Source organism: Herpailurus yagouaroundi, unplaced genomic scaffold (genome assembly GCF_014898765.1).
Source record: "Herpailurus yagouaroundi ecotype Mexico unplaced genomic scaffold, PumYag 193, whole genome shotgun sequence".
Taxonomy (NCBI): Eukaryota; Metazoa; Chordata; class Mammalia; order Carnivora; family Felidae; genus Herpailurus; species Herpailurus yagouaroundi.
This window is the reverse complement of record NW_024412424.1, coordinates 6,646,250-6,667,588: the sequence shown is the minus strand read 5'-3', so window position 1 is coordinate 6,667,588 and position 21,339 is coordinate 6,646,250. Positions and strand designations below refer to the sequence as shown.

At 51.7% G+C, this 21,339-nt stretch overlaps 1 protein-coding gene across 7 annotated transcripts in view; it reads left to right on the top strand.

Annotated features, from left to right (window-relative positions):
- PFKFB4 (6-phosphofructo-2-kinase/fructose-2,6-biphosphatase 4) overlaps nt 1-21,339 on the top strand; it is a 34,593-nt gene that overhangs the window by 768 nt on the left and 12,486 nt on the right. For 2 of the 7 annotated variants that reach the window (XM_040445284.1, XM_040445279.1), the window contains exons 1-9: nt 2,901-3,068; nt 8,421-8,537; nt 8,682-8,778; nt 12,345-12,411; nt 15,161-15,235; nt 15,602-15,658; nt 16,320-16,441; nt 18,647-18,854; nt 19,416-19,562. In XM_040445284.1, the coding sequence (XP_040301218.1) occupies nt 2,972-3,068; nt 8,421-8,537; nt 8,682-8,778; nt 12,345-12,411; nt 15,161-15,235; nt 15,602-15,658; nt 16,320-16,441; nt 18,647-18,854; nt 19,416-19,562 (987 nt within the window). In that variant the 5' untranslated portion in view covers nt 2,901-2,971. Of the gene's footprint in view, nt 1-2,900; nt 3,069-5,815; nt 6,205-8,420; nt 8,538-8,680; nt 8,785-12,344; nt 12,412-12,604; nt 13,151-15,160; nt 15,236-15,601; nt 15,659-16,319; nt 16,442-18,646; nt 18,855-19,415; nt 19,563-21,339 lie in introns of those variants that run through there. The other 5 variants (XM_040445285.1, XM_040445280.1, XM_040445281.1 and 2 more) reach the window with 5 other exon arrangements.

The following is a 21,339-nucleotide window of genomic DNA, read 5'->3' as shown; positions in this document are numbered from 1 at the left end:
CTGTGAGCTCTGGGCCCAGGGAGACACTGGGGATGATCTTGGGCTTGAACTGGCTGGATGAAGCTGGAATTCCTGGGAACCTTCCAGTGGCACAGAGGGAAGAGGAGGAGGGAAATAAAGGGGAAAGGAGGCAGTAGAGAGCAGCGGGCTGTGCAGCCTTCCTGTCTGTGTAGGCCTGGGTGCAGGGCTTGCTAGTGTGTGTGCACGTGTGGCTCTGTGTTCATGCTTCCGTGCACTGGCATGTGGGGCTGTGTGGCATTCACTGAGGTCCCTGGGCCTTTATGCTGCAAAGGGTGGCTTGACGGTCTGGCCAGGACTGACCAACAGATACAGGTTTGGGGAAGAGTTTGAGCAGCAACAACTGAGGATCGAGGACTTCAGCCAACCTATAGCTTGTAGCCTGGGACACTGGAGAGAGGTCTAGTGGTCAGTGCAGAGGGCACCATGGGAGCCAGCCAGGACCAGGCCAGGCAGGTTCATAGAGGAGGGGGGAGACTGAGCAGGACACATTCACACATGAGTGCACGCCGACATCCCAGCACACTTTCCACCCCGTCACTTTGGGATGGCTCCAAGGAAGGAAAAGCCATGAAGGCCAGCTGTTCTCTTGGAAATCTACTGATGCTGTAGGAGCAGAAAGCCAAGAGAGCATTTCAATGGAAGGAACAAGCCAGAGCCCAGGGGTAGGGGTAGGAAATGTGGTGATATGGAAGGTGTGGGAGGTGAGGTTTTAAAGGGCTGGGAGTTCATCTCAGTCTGTCCTGCACTGTGGGCTGGCTCTGTGACGCCGGACCCTGCTCTCCTCCCTCAGTTTCCTACCTGAGAAATGGGCGGGGAGACGAGGAGCATTCTTAGAGCAGAGGTAGACTTTGACCTTGGGGAGGGGCCCCAGGCTCCTCCTGCTGGTGACCTGTGGCCTCCCACTGGATGTTGGGACTTGGGAAGGTGTGTCTGGGTCAGCCCAGGGCCAGACTGTTTGGGGAAGAGTGGGAGGTACAGTCATTGCTCTTCCTGAGAAGTCAGGCTCAGACTGGCCTTGGGGACAGCTTCCTCGAAATGGCCCTGGCATCCTGCCCTGCCCTACCCCCTACCCCCTACCCCCAGCTTTTGACTAGCATCCCAGGAGGGGTAAGGAGGAGAATGGCAGGCAGAGGAGGTGCTGGGTGTCTGTGGGTGCTAGAGTATGTAGCCTTTGCAGTGAATGCTGGGGGTTGGATAGGGTGTGGGTGGGTGGTGACAAGGTCTCTGAGGTCGAGGTGACCCCAGGATGGCCTTGGCAACGGCTCAGAGACAGACCGGAAGATTGGCTGTGCCAGGAACCAGTGAGTGGCTTTGGAGAAGTAGGAAGCAGGTGGGTGGTCACAAGGGGCATCAGGAGCCACATATGAGTGTGTTCAGAGCTGCCCTGGTGTGAGGTGGAAGGAGGTGGGAGGTGGACGCTGCAGAGAGAGGATGAAAGAGGAAGTGCTCAAGTCTGTCTGGGGCAGGGCATTCCTCTGGGGGTAGGCAGCTAAAGCTGGTTTCAGGAAGGATCTAGGTGGGCTTCCACCTCCCCATCCATCTCCTGTGAAGTGGGCAAGACATCTGTATCAGAGTTATCTTAAGGGTCCTTGCCAGGCTCTGAAGTGCTGGGTGGAGACAAGTGGGTGGCAGGGAGGTCAGAGGGAGGGGATGCTGCTCCCCTGATGCACCTGGCTCCTGGCTGGGCACACTTTGGGCAGAGAGAACCTGAGAGTGCCATGATCCTGTCTGGGGGTTTTGTGGAGGACATCGCTAGAGGGCAGTGTGACCCAGGTTTGAGCAGTGTCAGTGGGGGTCCCGGGACAGAAAGTGTACCAAACTTTGAGAAATTGGGCTGAAGAGACAAAGGAAAGTGACACAGGGTTCCTGAACTTCTGGATTTCTCCCTTGCCCCCTGCTTCCACTGCATTCTTAGAGACGGGAGGGAGATAAATAATATAAATGATATCACTGATGTGCTTTAAAATGGATTTCTCAGACACTGACACATTTAATAAATACCAGAATCTTGTAGGTTGATGATGCCCGCATTCTGTTTTCCTGATGGAGAGACAGAGATTCATTTAAAAAATATGTAGATTTACAATTTAAAATTTAATTGGTAGAGATGAAATCCTGGCAGGAGAAGTAAGATACTGCCAGGGAGCTTGGTTAAAAGGTCCTGCTCATGTGTTCCAGGTGGGCCAGAGTTTTAGCCTGAGCTTCCCACTAGCCAAGGTAAAAAGAGGAAACATGATCAATTTTGAGATTTGTCCCGTGCCCCTGTCCATGAGGTAAAGAAACTTTTCCAGCGCGGTTGAGTCGGTCGCTTCAGTGGGCGAGGTTAGAGTCCTGGGGCTTGAGAGAGGGTCGAGAGAGGACCGAACGCAGGGCTGGCGGGCGTGGCAGTTGACAACTGGGATTACGCAGGAGTCACCAGACAGGTCCCGAACAACTGAGACCTGAGGGTCAAGCAGGCCCTGCTCCCGGGCATGCAAATCTCTTCCTCCTAGGGAACCTGAGGTCAAGGGTAGCAGTGAGCAGAACCCGGGTGCTGGGGGGGAGGGGAGGGGGAGGGGGGGAGGGGGCAATCTATGCAGGCGAGGCCGTGGGTGAGACTAATACTAACGCGTATCTGAGTGTACGGTTGGGTGTGCCGGGCTAGAGCCTCTGCACATCCCGGGCTAGAAGCTGTGGGGAGCTGGGCATGCGCGTCCTCGATCCCGGCGTGACTGGCGAGCCTGCTGGGTCCAAAACCGGCTGGCAGTCGAGTTGGGCATGCGTGGTCGGAGGCCAGCCCTCTTCTGTTGGGGGGTAGGGCCTATTTGTTCTGGGGAGGGGCCTGGAGGAGTTGGATTGGCGTCTGCACGGCTCGAGGAGGGGCGGGGCCGAGGGGCGGGGCCTCGAGTGGCCCGAGGTGGCCTGGCTGCTGGGTCGCGGTCCGCGCAGTCCGACTCATCCCATCCCGGGTATGGCGTCCCCACGGGAATTGACTCAGAACCCCTTGAAGAAGATCTGGATGCCCTACAGCAATGGGCGACCCGCTCTGCACGCCTGCCAGCGCGGTGGTGAGGCGGGGTCCTTGGGGAAGGGGAGGGCGGCGCATCGGGATGCGTGGATAGGGCGGCCTGGGCAGTGGTCTCCCATGGAGAGGGGGCCAAGGACAGGTGGGAAACCGGGGACAGATGGGGCTGCCGTGACTGGTGGTAGAGGAGCAGGAACAGGCCGGGAGCCGGGCACAGGTGTGGCAGAGCAGGGGGAAGAGACGTGTATATGGCCGCGTCTACGCTCGCTAGGGGCTAGGTCTGGCCGCCATCACCTCTGGCAGGTACTCACTAGGTCAGGGCAGGGGAGGATTCGGAGCTTCGTCCTGCCCTCTCTGCAAGCCAGAGAGTGTAGACCGGTTCTGAGCTGTGTTGGCCTTATGGAAATCATTTGGCCTCTCTGAGCCCGGAAGTTTCAAACGCCCAAGGGTGGGCCATTCCTCGAGTGGGAGGAAGGGTGCTCCTTGGACTTAACTACCCACTTCTGGGCCTAAAACTGAGCTTTGAGAGGAATTTCAGGGAAGTGCAGTTGTGTTGAGAATGGAGAAGGTGAGAACACTGTCCCATATGGACCTGTCTTTGTGTTCATGGCTGTATATGCATCCAGATGGGGTTGTGGGCGAATGGTAAGGTTGGAAGAGAAAACATCCAGGAGACATGCTGAAATCTGTGGAATTGTTAATGAATTGTTACGGCGGGGCCTGCCTTTCCTGGGATCCTGGTGTTTAATCCACTTTACTTGACTTTCTATTTGCCCTTACATGAGTCTGCAACCGCTTATTGCCAAGAAAAACAAAGATTTTTTTTTTTATAACCGAAACATTATAATGAATTTGCAAATTGGCAAGGACCTCAGAGAACATCTAGTCCAACTCGTGGTACAGATATAGAAATGGAGATCAGGAGATTGTGTGTTGTGCTAGGATCTCCTTGTACACCTTGATGTTTGCTTGGGCATAATAAGGGAGGGGAGAGTGCCCTGTGCTTGTTTTGCTTTGGGCCAGCCTGGGGGCTCTTTGACCAAGATGTGAGTCCTGTAGATGGGCTGTGTGTATCTCTTACTGTACTGGGTCCTGGTAGGGGGTGGTCATGGTTTTGACCAGACATTCTGGTGGGTCATGGCTCTAATCATGATGTAGGTCCTGGTAGGAGGCTGAGGTGGTGGTCAGTCTCTTAGCCCGGGGGCCATGGCTTTCCAGTCAGTACTCAGTCTGACTGGCTATGGCTCAGTACTGAGTCTATGGCTACACCCTAGACATCCTTTCTTCCAGACTTTTCTGGTTGGACCGAGGCCAAGGCCTCTTGCTCTTGTGCTTCTAGCCAGTCTGCATTAGGCTGTCTTGTCCTAACAAGGGGGTGGCTGCTGTTACTACATAAAGGCGAAGGAGTCACAACCTGGGCTTTTGGAGGCAGGAACACTCCAGCCACATGGTAGCTCAGCTGTGTGACCTTGGGCACGAAGCTGACTCTCTCGGCCATGGGTTCCTCATCTGTGGGATGGAGGTAGCCATCTCCCTACTCCCAGAAGCTGCCAGGAGCCCCCTCAGGAGGAGGCGCTTGATAAGAGGCAGCAGGTGGCTCTGCCATTTCATCACCACTTTGCTTCTCTGTGTGTCAGAGTCAGGAATTGAAACATCAGCCCTGAGCCAGCCCCCATTCCAGGTGGCAAAGATGCTGCGACCCGTTGGGGAGGGATCTGTGTTTCTCCACGCTCCAAGGATGCGATGAAAATGTGGCTCTGGTCTGAGCAGAGGAACTTGTGCCATGGCACTGTCTCAGGGTGTTGCAGCGGGTGGGATTCTGGACTGTCCCAGAACAGGAGAGCTTCCTGGAGGAGGAGGCACCCAAGAAGCCAAAGATGAGACCTGCAGATTGTGTGGTGGTTTGGTCCCCAAGCAAGGGTCCCTGAGTTCACAGCAGGGAGTAAGCCAGGAGTGAACATGGAACCTGTCTGGGCAGCACCTCCAGTCCCTAGAGACTGTTCATGCGGCACTGTACCCTCTACATGGTGGACTTATAACTTGATGGAAGACCACAGGAGGCCCCCCTCTGAGGGAGGGGGATGGGTAGAAGTTGACTTGATCACAGGGCTTTGTGGAGAAGAGGATATAGGGCCTACGGCTGATCTGTGCTGTGTAGTGGGTTGGCTTTGGTGTATACTCCCTGGCTCCTGAGGGCACCACAGGCTGGTTGGCTGTGCTTCCTCCACCCCCACTCCCCATTAGCAATTCTTCTTCCTTCGGAAAAATTCAGAGCTACACATGAAGGCCTGGAAGTTGTTACCTTCTTCATCATTGACCCCTCAGCTCAGACTTGGAGGAGTTCTGGGGGCAGGTGGGGCAGGGAATGAAGAAAGGAATCAAAACAGAAAGGACAGTACTTTTGATAGATTTATTTTATTTTATTTTATTTTTTAAGAGAGAGCACGAGCGTGCACACATAAGTGGGGAAGGGGCAGAGAGGCGTGCCCAACATGGAGCCTGATTGGGGGGAGGGGGGCTCAATCTCATGGACTGTGAGATCATGACCTGAGCTTAAATCAAGCGTTGGATGCTTAACTGACTGAGCTACCCAAGTGCCCCTATGATAGCTTTTATTAACAAAAAGGTAACAAGACTTTTCTTTTTTTTTTTTAATGTTTATTTATTTTTGAGAGAGAGAGAGAGACAGAGCATGAGCGGGGGAGGGGCAGAGAGAGAAGGAGACACAGAATCCCAAGCAGGTTCCAGGGTCTGAGCTGTCAGCACAGAGCCAGACATGGGGCTCGAGCTCACAAACCATGAGATCATGACCTGAGCCTAAGTCGGACGCTGAACTGACTGAGCCACCCAGGTACCCCAGGTAGCAAGACTTCTGGGCTAACGACACGATTGGTGCATGCACGGGACGATAGGAAAGATGACTTTCTGTCCCCTCTGAACAGGACAGTGATACCAGGCTGCTTTATTTTAAAGAGTACTCCCTTCCCCAGCCTGCCTCAAGGAAGTAGGAGCACGTGCAGTTCAGGAATCAGTTCTGGAACCCACTCAGGACTTGTGGCTGCCCCTGAGGTGACACCGCCAGAAAGTCATCCCTGTGTTGCACTAGGCTTATGTCGGACCTCTTGACTCCTGGGGCTCCTAGGGCCTTAAGCAAATTTATAGGAAAAGAAATCAGTGAGGTAAGTCGAATTGACATGTCTGCAGATTTCCTTCTGCACCCGCCTCGTGTTCTAAATGGTGCGTTCTGTTGTCTGGTTGCTCGGGACTGAGGTTCTTGAGGGCCCAGAGCTGCAGTTCCAGCTGTGCACCCAGCTCACCTGGCGCGTATGCTCTCTGTTCAGGCGCGGTAGTGGGTTCCCTCTTGTGGGCCTCAGTTTGCAGATTCTCTACTGCTAGCACTTGCTTATGTTTTGCTGTTGTAAGCAGAGCTATTGTGAATACACTTGTACCTTGATCTTTTTTTGGGTCATTTCCTTGGGAGCTTATCTTGAGGAACAGAGATGGTAGGTAATTTATTGCTCTTATTCTGCACCCAGCCCTGGTTTACTGCCCTGCCTGCCCACCATGGCTGTGCATGGGGTCAGGGGATGCTGTTACCAAACACTGGGAGAGGAGGCCAGGAGTTTCTCTGGGGTGGGAGATGTGAAGACGGATCCTGAGGTGGTGGGAGAGCCCTTCAGGGAGCAATGGGAAGGAGTGGAGCAGGCTGGCTGCAGGTTTCCCCCATAGTTAGTAGCTGATTCACTGTTCTTTGGTTGCTTGAGAGCCTGGCCAGCAATTGTGCAAACAGCACAGGCCATCGTGTCGCTGGGCCTCAGGATGCAGGGTCTTGCTTAACTTGCTTTTCTCTCTCCTTAGCCAATGCTGAGGTTTTTCTGCAAGCTCACTCTTGCTCACTGTCATCCTGTGTTCCATGGGATCCTCTCCTTCTCTCCCCTGAGGCTCACAGTTTGGGTCACATTTGCCCAACGGTCATGTGCAAGAGCGTTGGAGCCCCGACTGACAAGCAAAGCCCTTTACTTCTCTGCAGGGCCTGCCTGGAGACAGACAGGTGCTTCTGTGCCCTAAGTCTGAAGGGCAGTCTGTGCTAAGGTGCACTTGTGTCCTTAGCCAGGTGTGCTGCCAGGGCTGGGCAGAGGGCACAGGTTCCCAGACCTGCTCTGGCTTTCACATGGAATAGTGCTAGACCTCACTGAGGGATTGTCATCCCATTTTACAGGTGAGGACACCAAGTCTCAAAGTTGCCAGTAATTGTCAGAGTCAGTATAGGAACCCAGACCTGTCTGACTCCTGACCCCTAGACAGGGCTGCCCCTAGGGCCTCTGCACTCCAGCTCCAGTGAGGGAGACAACTTGAGGGGTGGGGCCCAGTGATCTGTCCAAGGACTACCAGGTGAAGGCACTTGCAGAGCATGGGGCAGTGACAGGTCCCCACACGGGCCCTCTGTCTGTCTGCTGTGGTTTCACATGGCCCAGGTGCTGAGGACAATGAAAGGAAAGCTTCCTCAGGTTTCTGAGGTGAGGCTACACTGAAAGCTGAGATGGGTCACGTGAGGCTGGTGGTTCTGCTGTCTTGGTGTCTGTCCTAGTGGACCAGGGTTTGGGGGTGCTGTGTCCAAACCTGTCCCTGCCTCCAGCCTTGGCAACTTCTCTGGCTGCCACACTGACCCGGTGACACGTGGGATGGTGGGGGGTGGGCTATCAGAGGGTCAGTCCTTGTGGACATTGGTCTCAGCCCCTCATGGCTCTCACCCCAGGGGATTTCGAGAAGCCGCCCCTCCCCCCAGCCTGCGCCCATAATTTTTGAGCATCAGTCCTGTGCCAGACCCCATGGTCCTGAATGGCTCAGATACTGCAAGGCTGCTCTTGTTTCAAGTGATCAAATGCAGGGGGCGGACTCGTGGGTGAGGTGACCAGGACTGAGGGAGAGAGAGGGTGCCAAGGCAGTGCAGAGGTGTCTTGGAGGGAGGGTTCACTGAAGAAGCAGCTTTTGAGCTGGGCTTTGTACGATGAGGCAGGCAGGAAGGGTAAGCAGTGGGAATGCGCTAGTGGGAACGCTGAGTGACTGCTAGGCTGGGGTGCGGATTCCTGGGTGACAGGTGGCGCGTTGAATACCCTCTGGGCTTTGGCTCTGTCCTGCATGTTCATCCAGGGGTGTGGCACATCCAGCTTTATATCCACAGTGCACATCTGGATAAGGGGCTGGTGAGATTCTGCTGTATCCGCTGGAGCCCAGACAGGCCTGGGCAGTGGGGCCATGCCAGTGGTGGCTCGAGACCAGGGTATGAGGCCAGAAGGCCTGGAGGGCACATCTGAAGTCCTGTGCCAGGAGCAGAGGGAGGGGCACACTGGGAGGGGTCCCAGCTCTTGTCTGACACCAGCTCCTTGCCTTTCAGTTTGCATGACCAACTGCCCAACGCTCATTGTCATGGTAGGCCTGCCTGCCAGGGGCAAGACCTACATCTCCAAGAAGCTGACTCGCTACCTGAACTGGATTGGCGTGCCAACACGCGGTGAGACTTGGCCTCGGCTTCCAAGGGGGCCTTGGGGCTTTGTGAGGGGGGGGGGGAGAGGAGGAGAGAAGTCTGGTCTGGGATGTGTCAAGGGCAAGAGCTGGGGCTGCTGCTGTGTGAAAGATGAACCTTTCTTTCCCCCAGAATTCAACGTTGGCCAGTACCGCCGGGACATGGTCAAGACATACAAGTCTTTTGAGTTTTTCCTTCCAGACAACGAAGAGGGCCTGAAAATCAGGAAGTGAGTGTATGTATGTGTGTGTGATGTGTATGTGTGATTGTGTGTGTTTATGGAGAAGGCCCTGGAGCCCAGGTGCCGATCATGACTAAGCTGCTCCTGAGCCCTGGCCTTGCCCTGCCCCCACTGGGCTGTGATAGGGCTGGTCTCCTGACCATCTCAGGATGTGGTGGAGCTGAGGATGTGTTGGATTTGGGGACAGTGGGAGAGGGTGTGTGGCCTCTTGGTAGTTGGCCCTGCCCTGGGGTTCATGAACTCTTAGTAAGGACATCCTGTGGGAGGGGAAGAGGGGGCTTCAGGGAGATGCAAGGGGCTTAGCCAGGGTCAGTCAAGGGCTGGCTGCATAGAAGCCTCTCAGCTTGCTTACCCCAGGCCTTCCATGGGGATGACCTCTAGTAGGGAGGGAGGCCCGAGTAGGTGCAGGGACACAGGCCTCAGGGATGGGGCAGAGTGGGAGTGGGACTACCTCCAGGCAGCTTCTCACAAAGCCAGAAGGATCAGCCCAGAACCGTGGCCTTCCTTCCCTTGCCCCAGAATAAACTGTATACTTGGAGGATGTTTGGCATGTGCTTGGCATGTTCTTGGCATGTGTAGGGTAGGCCGTGGCTTTGCTTTCATGTGGCTCAAACTTCACACTCTTGCTCTTATTCATGAGATGGGAATTTGCATGTGACACTCAGACTTGAACTGAGAATACCAGCTGGTGGTCTGAGGAGCTATGCTGCATTCTTTTCGGCAGATGTCAGCTGAGGGTTCAAGAAGCTTCCTTTCCCTTGCTCTGGACCCAGCCATTGTGGTAGGGCATTTAGCGGAGGTCTGCCCAGCTGTAGTGACCTCTCCAAATCAAGTACGGGTCCAGGCCAGAAGCTACTGAGTTGTTGCCCAGGCCTGGATTCTAGGCTGCCTGCTCTGTCTCTGGCCACCAGGGGGCAAGAGCTCTTCGCTGTGGCGCTTGGCCCCTCCCCAGGGTTTGCTCTTGGGGCAGTAGGGCTGGGCCAGGCTGCTGCACCAAGAAGGTGGGGGAATCTGACATTTCAGGCCTGTGGCTGAATTGTGGGTCAAACATGAGACTGGACCCTTTGGTGACCCTGACAATAGGGAGGGGAGTGATATTTGAACTCCTGCTGTGTATTGGGTGCATGCTGCCCATTATCACCGCCCCTTCCCATTTTACAGATGAGGAAACTGAGGCTCAGGTGTCTCATATAAGATAACAAGTTACTTCAAAGAGCCCAGACTTGAATCTAAGCCCATATACCACTAAAAACTGTTGTGTCCATCTTCTAGTATTACCCAATTAGTAGGTCAGAGATCATATCAAATGCAGATTCTACAGCATCCTCAAGCCGTGGGCACTAACTAGCTTGCCTGATCTTTCCTTCAGTGGGTGCTGGCACCTTACTCTCCCAGATGTGGAGACCAGGTCTGAAAGTGATGGTATTTTAGGATCACGCAGGGTTTGAATTTGAAGCCAGGCCTGTCTGAATCCAAAATATTTGCGGGAACAATAAGAGAGCTGGCACTCCTAGGGCTCACCGCTAATTCTGCTCAGGCTGCCAGTCGAAGGTAGGCGTATTGGGATTAACTGAGATGGGGAAACCCAGCCTCGGAGTGGTTGGGGAGCTAGTCCAAAGTCACCCAGCTGGAACAGAGGCCCCAGCGGTAGCAGCTGGGGGCAGGTTCACATGGGCCTCTCTGCAGGCACACCCTCTGCCTATTCCTAGAAACCCTCCCTTCTGGATCTAAAGCCTGGGTCTGTGCTACCGGACCATTTCCCAATAACCAGCCCTGAACGTCCCACAGCTAACTGGCAAAATAGAAGAATCAGACTTTTTAAAGTGGGAAGCCTGAGAAGAGAAGACTGTATTTCCCAGAGGCCTAGGTTCTTGTATATCTTCGAGGTCCCTGGAGTTCTACAGCATTGATGTCTGTCCCAAACACTGGGCACAGTGGTCTCCTACTACACACGAGCCCATATGGCGGCCGTGGGCGCATGCACATTTGTCTGACAATTCAGTTCAGTTCTTTTTTTTTTTTTTTTAATTTTTTTAATGTTTTTATTTATTTTTGAGAGAGAGAGAGAGAGAGAGAGGGAGACACAGAATCCAAAGACAGGCACCAGGCTCCAAGCTGTCGGCACAGAGCCCAATGTGGGGTTCAAACTCATGAACCATGAGATCATGACCTGAGCCAAAGTCGGACGCTCAACTGACTGAGCCCCCCAGGCGCCCCAATTCAGTTCAGTTCTAACACTATCTATCTGGAGTTAGCATCAGTCTGCATAGGTTAAGGGCTCAGTCCCACAGACTGCCCCCAATTTACACTCACACCCCCATCCTCTCAGGCTCCCAGGCTGTTCCTCCCACATTTCCACTGGAGCCCTGAGATGTACGTGGTGCTGCCTTAGCCAGAGCAGCCCACAGATCTCAGCCCAGAGCATGGTGCTGAATGCAGGTGGCCAGAAATGGCTCCGGCAATGCCAACTTCCCAGACTCTCAGAATTCAGGTTTCTGGGCGTGCAAAAGCTTTTTGAAATGTTAACTAAAAGACCCACTGGGGCACAGAAAGGTCACAAGGAGGCATAGGAACAGAGCTCCTCCCAGTGACCTGGACTCAGCTCTGCCACCAGTTTCCCCATGACCCCAGCAGGCTGCCTCCTGCTTGGCTTGGCCCGTGCCTCCATGCACGGGCACAGTGGCCCGGCCCGGTGGAGGCCCTGACAGCACAGCCCTTTGATGCACTGGGGGTTTATGTGCAAAATCAGAAGATCAAACAAATGGAAGAAGATCTAATTTTATTCTTACATCAGAAAAGATAAAAAGAAAGAAAAAGAAAAAGAAAGAAGGAAAGAAAGAAAGAAAAGAAAGAAAAAGATTAAAATGATTTATCTAGCTGCAGACCTTGTGGGAGAAACGGATAAAATTAGGAAGATCCTTATATATAGCAGTATGTTTAGCCGCAGTAAACCAAGAGGCTGAGATGTTCTGAAGGCAGTATAACCAATGGTCAGTCATGGGGAAAGTTTCACCTTCCACAGGGCCAGTGGACATGGTGCAAGAGGCAGAGACACAGCGTCCTCCTCCAGGAAGGATAGTATCACGTGTTTTCTCTCCCAGGAAAGAAAATTGAATATTAAACGTAATGTTGCCCTGGGGACCAGCGATAGTGTCTTTTGTCTCCCCACTGCCAGCCCCCAACAGTCACATATGAGGAAATGTCTGGTTTTGAAAGTGCTTATTTTGATATCAGGGGAAATGCATGACACTTGGAAGTCATGCATATGGCAAAATGGCAGCCTGGATTTGCGCCCAATGAGATAAGAAGAGAAAGCACAGAAAAGTGGTATTTTAAAAACTATTCCCAGTGGCCAGGAACACGTAGCCTTTCACTTACAGGAGCAGAGTTCACAAAAGCGCTGAAAATTACCCGAAGGAAAGAGAAACCTTGAGAAGAGAAGGGACCCCAGGGACTGTGCCCTCTCTGGTCTGGGGTAGAACATATCCCTGACCTGTTGCCCTCCTGCAGCCAGGGTCGGGTGCTGGGCTGACCCTGTGTTTTTTCTTCTGAAGGCAGTGTGCCCTGGCGGCCCTCCGTGATGTCCGGCGGTTCCTTAGTGAGGAGGGGGGACATGTGGCGGTGAGTGTAACACCCTGGTGACTTCTGGGAGTGACATGTGGGAGCCTATATACATCTAGCCCTTTGCTCATCAGGAATCCAGAAGGGAAGTCAGGGTGTGTGTGGCCCCAGCTGCCCCTGGGCTCCAGCCCTTGGGCGGAAATCTACAGCCACCATGTAAGAGGAAGCTAGAGGCTGGATGTGTGCTGGGGATTTCCCTCTGGGCTTGTGGTTGCATTTGATCCAGTAGGACTTCCTTCTGAATACTCACATTATTGGCCACCGCATGTGGTAGATCATGTTACCAAGTCTTTAGCAAATGTGATTTCTCCTGGGGTGGGGAGAATCCTGGCCCGTATTTAGTGGCTGTTCTGGGAGCCAGCCAAATCCTGGGTAATGGGATTCCCCTGTGTGTTGGCCCCTCCTGTCAGGTGGATGGGTGGGACACAGTTGAGCAAGGGTGTCTGTTGGAAAGGGCCCTACCCTAACCCTATGCAGTCAAACACAGGGGCTGCTTTTTCCTTCCCTTTTCCTCTCGGAGACGTGCCTCCCACAGCTCTTCATCCTCCAGCTCCATCTGGAGCCTTCTCAGTCTGTGGTAGCCTGGGAATTCCCTTCTGACTCCGAGTAGAATGCCCTGCTCTCGGACCCCGTGTCTTCTTTTTCCTTGTTTACTGACTTGTTTTGTTGGAGCACATCCTCCAGTAGCTTCCTGAGAAAGGTACTTAGGAAGTACATCACATGAGACCTTGCATGTCTGGTAATGTCTTGTTTTATCCTTATAGTTGATGGTTGGGTGTAGGTGGGAGGTATTTTTCCTTTAGAATTTCCACAACATTGCTCTGTTGTGTTATGGCTTCTAGAATGGCTGTGGAAAAGTCAGATGGCATTCTGATTTGTTGATCTTCCTAACAGTTTCATCTCTTGGAGGGAACTGGAGATGCTCATGGCCTTTTCTCTGGGGAGAACTTTAGGGCCTTGCCATGGGTCCTCTCCTCCACACTGAGTCCTGGGGTGACTTTTCCAATGGGAAACTCTTCTTTAACAGATCAGGAAATTGTTGTCTATTAATTACTTTGATAAACCACCCGACCACTTTCTGACAGTGATTTGCCATTCCACTCCCATTTCCTGAGCTGTTTTTTCTAGAACTCCTGGTGGCTTCATGCTAGGCTTGGGCCCTAATTTTATCTTTTTTCTCCTTCTTTTCTTTTTTTTTTTTTTAACGTTTATTTATTTTTTTTGGGACAGAGAGAGACAGAGCATGAACGGGGGAGGGGCAGAGAGAGAGGGAGACACAGAATCGGAAACAGGCTCCAGGCTCTGAGCCATCAGCCCAGAGCCTGATGCGGGGCTCGAACTCCCGGACCGCGAGATCGTGACCTGGCTGAAGTCGGCCGCTTAACCGACTGCGCCACCCAGGCGCCCCTTTCTCCTTATTTTCTATGTCTGTCATTTTTGTTCTATTTTCAGGGAGACTTTCTCAACAAGCACTTTATCTTATGAGCATTGGGTTGAATTTAAAAAAAAGTCATATGATCATATTTTAATTTCTAAATTCTAAATTTCTTATTCTCCTAGTGTTCCAGTTTTTTATAACTCTGTCTTGTGGTTACTATAATATTTTGTATCTCTCTTTAAATAACAATTGTAAGTTTTCTTACATTCCTTTATATTCTATACCCCGTCTTCTTTTGCTGAAAGTTCTTTTTATTCTTTTTTTATCTAGTCTGTTTTTCATGTTAGAGGTTTTGCTGGAGCATCCAGTGAGCCCTGATTAAGTGCCCTTTTAAAAAAAAAGTCCTGCTCTAGGGCGCCTGGGTGGCTCAGTCAGTTAAGCATCCGACTTCGGCTCAGGTCCTGATCTCACAGTTCATGAGTTTGAGCCCCGCATCAGGTTCTGTGCTGACAGCTCAGAGCCTGGAGCCTGCTTCAGATTCTGTGTCTCCCTCTCTCTCTGCCCCTCCCCTGCTCATGCTCTGTCTCTCTCTCTCAAAAATAAATATTTAAAAAAAATTTTTTTTTAAGTCCTGTTCTAAAAGCTGCTTGGACATGCATATAAGTGGGTTACCCCTGAGGGTGTGTGGACAGGCCCCAGGCAGTTCATAAGGAGTTCCAGGCGGGTCAGCCTGGCTGGATGTGGTGGGGAGAAGGCCTAGGGTTCCACCTGGTCTTTGCTGCACCACCAGGCAGTCCTCCCTCTTCCTCTGCACACATGTCTCTTTGCTCAGAGACACCTGTGTCCCGATTCCGACTATCCTGGTTCTGTACAAGTGGGTGTGCTCTGGTGGGTGAGGGCTTGTATTTGGTTTTCTCCATTTCTTGTGAGTCATTCACACAAATTTTGTTAACATCTCCTCTCCTGTTCTCTTTACTCTTCTTTTCCCATTTTAGTAGAGTCTGAGGATGGCACAGAAATAAACAGGGGTTCTGCTCTCCATGTGTAACTGGTTTTACAGGAAGCATGAACTGAGTCAAGCGTAAACTGAGTGCCTGCTGCATGCAGGGCAGTGCTGAGTGTGTCCTTTGTGCCAAGAGTTTGCTGCCCTGCCAGGAGCAGAGCCACCCACTCCTTCCAGCTTCCTTGAGGTGTGTTCCTCAAGGAAGGGGAGTACCAACCCAGCCCTTGCAGGTCTAAAGAACACTGGCCAAGAGGGTGGCCTGGGCAACAGAAGGTCCCTGTGAGAAATCCGGTCCCCGTACTGCAGCTGTTGGCTGACTTCCCCTCTTCTCCAGGCCAGAGGCTGAGTTAACCCTAGTTTGGTCCTAGGTTTTTGATGCAACAAATACCACCCGAGAACGGAGAGCGACCATCTTTAATTTTGGGGAACAGAATGGCTATAAGGTGAGGCCTCTTTGGTTTACCTTCTTGGTTGGGCTGTGGCATAGTCGGACCCCCTGGAGCCCCTTTCATAGCCTGGTGACATGTGCTGGGCATCAGGCAGGTGGGTTCCAGAGTCGATTTGGGATAGAAGCGTTGCTATTTTCTCTCCACCTGGAATTTTCTGTTTGGGGAGGTGGGTGTCTTGATGGGAGAATCCTGGATAGGGTGGCATCTTCTTTGGTCTGGGGCTTCTTGACCTTTCCCTCAAATGCAGAAATCCCTTGGGTCAGCGTGGCCCTCAGTGGGGTAGGGGCTCCCTGGAGCCAGGCCCAGGGCCCTGAGAGTGTCTGGTTCCTTTTCTCCTGCCTGCCCTGGTCCTTGCTGCAGACCTTTTTTGTGGAGTCCATCTGTGTGGATCCTGAGGTCATAGCCGCTAACATCGTGGTGAGTGGTGTATCTGACCTTGTGGGGCAATAGTACAACTGAGGTAGCATGGGACAGTGAGGTCCTCTCCAGGTCTGGGCTGGTGCCTGGGCCAGCCTTAATTTGGTCTTCTTGAACACTGGGGGTGGGGTGATCATAGATGCCCAAGGGCCACTTGTGTGGAGGGCCACGTAGCTGGGGGCATTCATTCTTGCTCCCTCCTCTTCCCTTCCCTTCCCCTCCCTTTCCCCCTCATAATTCCCTGGACAGTGGGAGAGGAGCTTCAGCCTCTGGAGGTAGAGAGTGTGGTAGGAGGTGGTTATATTTGGAAAGAGAAAGAGATTTGATCTCTCTCCTACCCCCTGTTTTACAAGGAATGAATATCTGGGGTTGGGAGGATGGTTCAGATGGCCTCACCTCCCCCAGTGCCACAAAAATGAGGGACTCTGATCTTAGGGTGCCCACTAATACTCTGTGGCACTGGTGTGGGAACTAAGACCAGGGAACTGTTGAGCTCTTCCTAACGGGACCCGTCTTCTGGGATTGGCCTCCAGCCTCATGCCCGAAGCCTTGGCCTTGGCCTCTGGCCCTGCCTCCCCCTTCCCCCTGCCCGGCATTCTCCTTGGTCTCTGGCCCTGCCTGGCCTCCAGCCCTGATGTGATGTCTGTGCTTGGTCCGGCAGCAAGTGAAACTCGGCAGCCCCGATTATGTGAACCATGATAGTGATAAGGCCACGGAAGATTTCATGAGGCGCATTGAATGCTATGAGAATTCATATGAGTCATTGGATGAGGACCTGGACAGGTGAGTGAGGAGAGCAGTATGTCCTGCAGCTATGATAGGTGGGTGGGGGGGATCCCCCTGAGCTGCCTCCTTGTGACTCCCTGTGGTGGTGGCTGATGGGCCACTCCAACAGGCAGAGATGGTCTGGCCTTGTTTCTTTCCTTCAAGCAGAAATTGAGGACCAGAAATGACTTGCAGAACCCCATTACCTTATTGGGGCTCTGCAAGTCAGAATTTTCTGTTATTCCATACAGTTCTTGATCTCAGGGTTGTAAGTTCAAGCCCTGTGGTGGGTGTAGAGCTTACTTAAAAAAAAGAAAGAAGGAAAGAAAGAAAAGGAAGGAAGGAAGGAAGAAAAGAAGGAAGAAAAGAATTTTTGCTATTCTGTTATAAAATCAAGCCTGATTTCTGTTCAGCGGATCTTCCTGCCAGGCATTTGCAAACATTACATGCTGCCCTTTAAGTGCTCGGTCTGCATTTTGAGCAGGCAGGAAGGAGTGCCCAGATGCTGCCTACAAACAGCTGGCAGTGGCCTGTGCTGATTAATTCCACTGCCTCTTTCTGGAATGGCAGACCCAGCAGGCACTAGGAATTAGTGTCAGGTGGGGAGGAGCCTTTAGGCCCACAAGGGGCGTTCAGCTGAGGCTCTTACAGTAGCAAACTTTTTCTGTAAAGAGTCAGGTAGCAAATATTTTAGGCTTTGGGGACATATAGTCTCTGTTGAGCTATTTAACTCTGCCATTGTGGTGCAAAGGAAACAGACAATGTGTCAATAAATGGCTGTGGTCCAATAAAACTTTATTTACAAAAACAGGTCGTAGGCTGAATTTGACTTATTGGCCATAGTTCATCGGTTTCTGTCTAACAGCAAAAGTGGGGGCAGTGGTTAAGTAAGTGACAGTGTGGCCCCTTGGTAAAGTGTTGTATAGTCACAGATCATACCGACAATGCATGGGAAGGTGTCAGTTATGTAGTATTAAGTGAAAGACTGGAATATAAACTTGGGCGTGGGTCACTTATAATGACATGAGAACATCTGATGTATTCAAACTAAGGAGAACTAGCCACTATAAGAGGGATGGTTTCTGGGGTTCTTTGCAGAGCACTGGCTGAGTCTCCTTGGCCAGCCTAAGGCAGTTGCACTAAACAACACTCATTGCCTGGGCCCCCTCTGTGGTTTTTTGTGTTTCTCCAGTCACTCCAGCTCAGCGGTTTTCCTCATGGTTCTGTGATGTGACCGTGCGAGACGCTTAACTGGAGCAGCTCCTGTTGGATTCCTCAGTTAACGTGCTGCTGTTTTTTGGTTTTTCAAATTTTTTTTTTTTGACATGTATTTATTTTTGAGAGAGAGACAGAGCACAAATGGGGGAGGGGCAGAGAGAGAGGGAGACAGAGAATCCAAAGCGGGGTCTAGGCCCTGAGCTGTCAGCACAGAGCCCGACGCGGGGCTGGAACTCATGAACCGTGAGATCATGGCCTGAGCCGAAGGCGGACGGTTAAGCGACTGCATTGCTGCTATTTTTATTGGTGTCCATGTAACAACCCTAAACCTAAAGCCAGGCTCCCGGGCCAGACAGTGAGAGCTCAGATGCGAGCATGCAGGGAGCTCCTGGCCAGTCCAGAGCACGATGCCTGAGAAACCCCACCTCTCCTCCTGGTGCCTCCCCAACACCCAGCAGACATATCAGCAGAGAATGTTCTCCCAGCTGCAGCACTTCCCAGCCAGAACGAGGGAAGTGGCCGAGCTGGGTTTCAACAGGAGGGCTCACTGGGGGAGGGAACGGCAGGTGCAGGGGTGGCTGGCCAGGGGAGTGGAGGAGGAGTGCTTGCCAGCTTCTTTTAGGTCAGTCCTGGAAAAAACTATCTCTTATTCACCTTACAGACTATGCGTTGAGAGCTCAGAGGTAGGCAAGCGGGGTCCGGGGGACACAGAGCAGTGGCGAGAGTCACAATGTGTATGACTGACCCTGTGCTTTGGATGTCACCTTTTGGAAACACGACAAGTGTTGAGCACCTCTCACAGGGTTTGTCTGGATGTCACACGTGTTGTGTTGCTCCCCCCTCACCCCCATCACTTATACACCAGCTGACGGTCCTGTGTGTTGTAACCTGAAGCCTCGTGGTCAGGAAGGCACCACTCTGCGGCCAGTTCCTGTGGCTGGCGGGACGGACCCTCGAGGGCCCTAGTAGCACTCACAGGGCTCTCTCTACCTTCTCTCTGGAAAGGGATCTGTCCTACATCAAGATCATGGACGTGGGACAGAGCTACGTGGTGAACCGTGTGGCTGACCACATCCAGAGCCGTATTGTATATTACCTCATGAACATCCATGTGACCCCCCGCTCCATCTACCTCTGCCGACATGGGGAGAGTGAGCTCAACCTCAAGGGTCGGATTGGCGGGGACCCAGGACTGTCCCCTCGGGGCAGGGAGGTCAGTGTGTGTGTGGAGGAGGGAGGGGCGGGTGGGTCAGTGTGTACATGCTCCCATATTAGGTTGGTGGTGCTCCAGCTCTTGTAGCTAATGTGTCATCAAGGTGGATGACCTTCATTCAGTCTGGAATGTTCCTGTCATTTAGGGAAAGTCACCAAGCACCAAGCTTGTATTTCTGGCTTCCATGCAAGTTGTCACCAGCTGAGCCCCTTTCTCTGGAAAGGCATGCCATTTTGGGAGTGATCCAAATTCCTACAGTGCAGCTGATGGCTGCACCACAGTCTAGGGGAGATATTGAGGCCACAGTTGGGGGTTATAAGGACTAGGACACATGGTCAGGAGGTGGGCAATGGCAGGGGACGTAATGATCCACAACGGGAACTACACAGAGGGTTCTGGAAAGAATGCATAAGAACAGCACTTAAGGACATGGGTATTCTTAAGAGATTAGTTCTCTGTGTTCTTGGAGGCTGGGCACAATGCCATGTGCCCTGTGGCTTCATGGTCCTTGGAGGGCAGCCTGGAATCTGTGAGTCTGAATTTGCTTATGATGCATTTCAGTTTGCCAAGAGTCTGGCCCAGTTCATCAGTGATCAGAACATCAAGGACTTGAAGGTGTGGACGAGCCAGATGAAGAGGACAATCCAGACAGCTGAGGCCCTGGGTGTGCCTTATGAACAGTGGAAGGTCCTCAACGAGATTGATGCGGTAATCCCCATCTCTCTCTTCCGTTGCCTGGGTCTCCTGGGCATGGCTGCGCTCAGCCAGGTTGACAGTGTTGAGGGTCAGGGAGAGCTTTCTCCTTAACTTTTCTTCATTTCTTAGGGTTTTGATTCCTCACTCCCTCCCTCTTTCCTTCCTTCCCTTCTTTTCAATTTAACTATGTAGACCAACTAGGATTTATTTTGATGTTCTAACATAGGCCTTAAATCTGATTTTTCCCCAGTTAACTCACTTACCTGTAACTATCTGTCTATCCTTGTCCTGTTGATTTATTTCACCTACTTTTATATTAGGTATGATTTACATATCTGTTCATGTACCGATAGCACACTATTTTAATTATGACAGTTTTTACTAGGTTTCTTGGCCATTTGAATATCTTTTGTGAGGTCTTCTGCTCTTTTTCTCCCCCTATAGGATTGTCTGCCTTTTTCTTATTAACTTTTAGGAGTTCTTCATGTATTTTGGATACAGTGCCTACCTGGTGATTTTTAAAAAAAAATTTTTTTTTTTTAATGTTTATTTATGTTTGAGACAGAGAGAGACAGAGCATGAACGGGGGAGGGGCAGAGAGAGAGGGAGACACAGAATCGGAAGCAGGCTCCAGGCTCTGAGCCGTCAGCCCAGAGCCCGACGCGGGGCTCGAACTCACAGACCGCAAGATCGTGACCTGAGCTGAAGTCGGATGCCCAACCGACTGAGCCACCCAGGCGCCCCGACCTGGTGATTTTTGATTGGGAGCTGGACATTTTGGATGAACAGTGTTGGAGATAAGTTAGGCTCAAGTTAATGTTATCTCTCTCTAGAGGATAAACTTTTACTTGGGGCAGGCAGTTGGGGTGGGTTACCTTAGTCTGCTCAGGAATAGAGCAGTTTCAAAGATGCTTTTTTTTTAAGTTTATTTATTTATTTTTGAGAGAGATAGTGTGTGTGTGTGTGTGTGTGTGTGTGTGTGTGTGTGTGTGCGTGCGCGCGCGCGCAAGCAGGAGAGGGACAGAGAGAGAGGGAGACATAGAGAATCCTAGGCAGGCTCCACGCTGTCAGTGTGGAACCCGACCTGGGGCTTGAACTCACAAACTGTGAGATCATGACCAGAGCCAAAATCAAGAGTGGGACGCTTAACTGACTGAGCCACCCAGGCACCCCCAAAGCTGTATTTTGATCTTTGTGGAGGCCACTCAACTCCCAGGTCTTCCTCCTTCTCCTATAACATAGCCTTTAAGATTCTGATGGAAAGACTTGTGGGCCCAACCTTTTTTTTTGTCCCTTCAGCCCAAGATTGCTGCCAGTTCTGCCAGGCTTGTGTCCACTCAGTCCCTATACTTCCTGCTTGGCTTCTCCTTCTCCCCACTATCCCTGGTTTTATTGAGATATAATTGGCATATAACATTGTAGTAGTTTTAGGTGTACAACATGATGATTTGGTATATGTGTATGTTTCAAAGGATTACTAAAATAAGTTAACATCTGTCATCTCCCATAGTTACACATTTTTTTCTTGTGATGATAACTTTTAAGATCTAATCTGTCAACAACTTACAAATAGACAATAGACTATTGTTAACTATAGTCACCGTGGTGTACATTATATTCCCCAAGACTTAATTATCTTATCACTGGAAGTTTGTACCTTTTTACTACCTTCACCCATCTCCCCCACCCCCCAGCTTCTCATCCTTTTAACTGCCACTTTCTTTTCTTTTTTTTTAATTTTTAAAAATGTTTTATTATTTATTTTTGAGAGAGAGAGAGACAGAGTGTG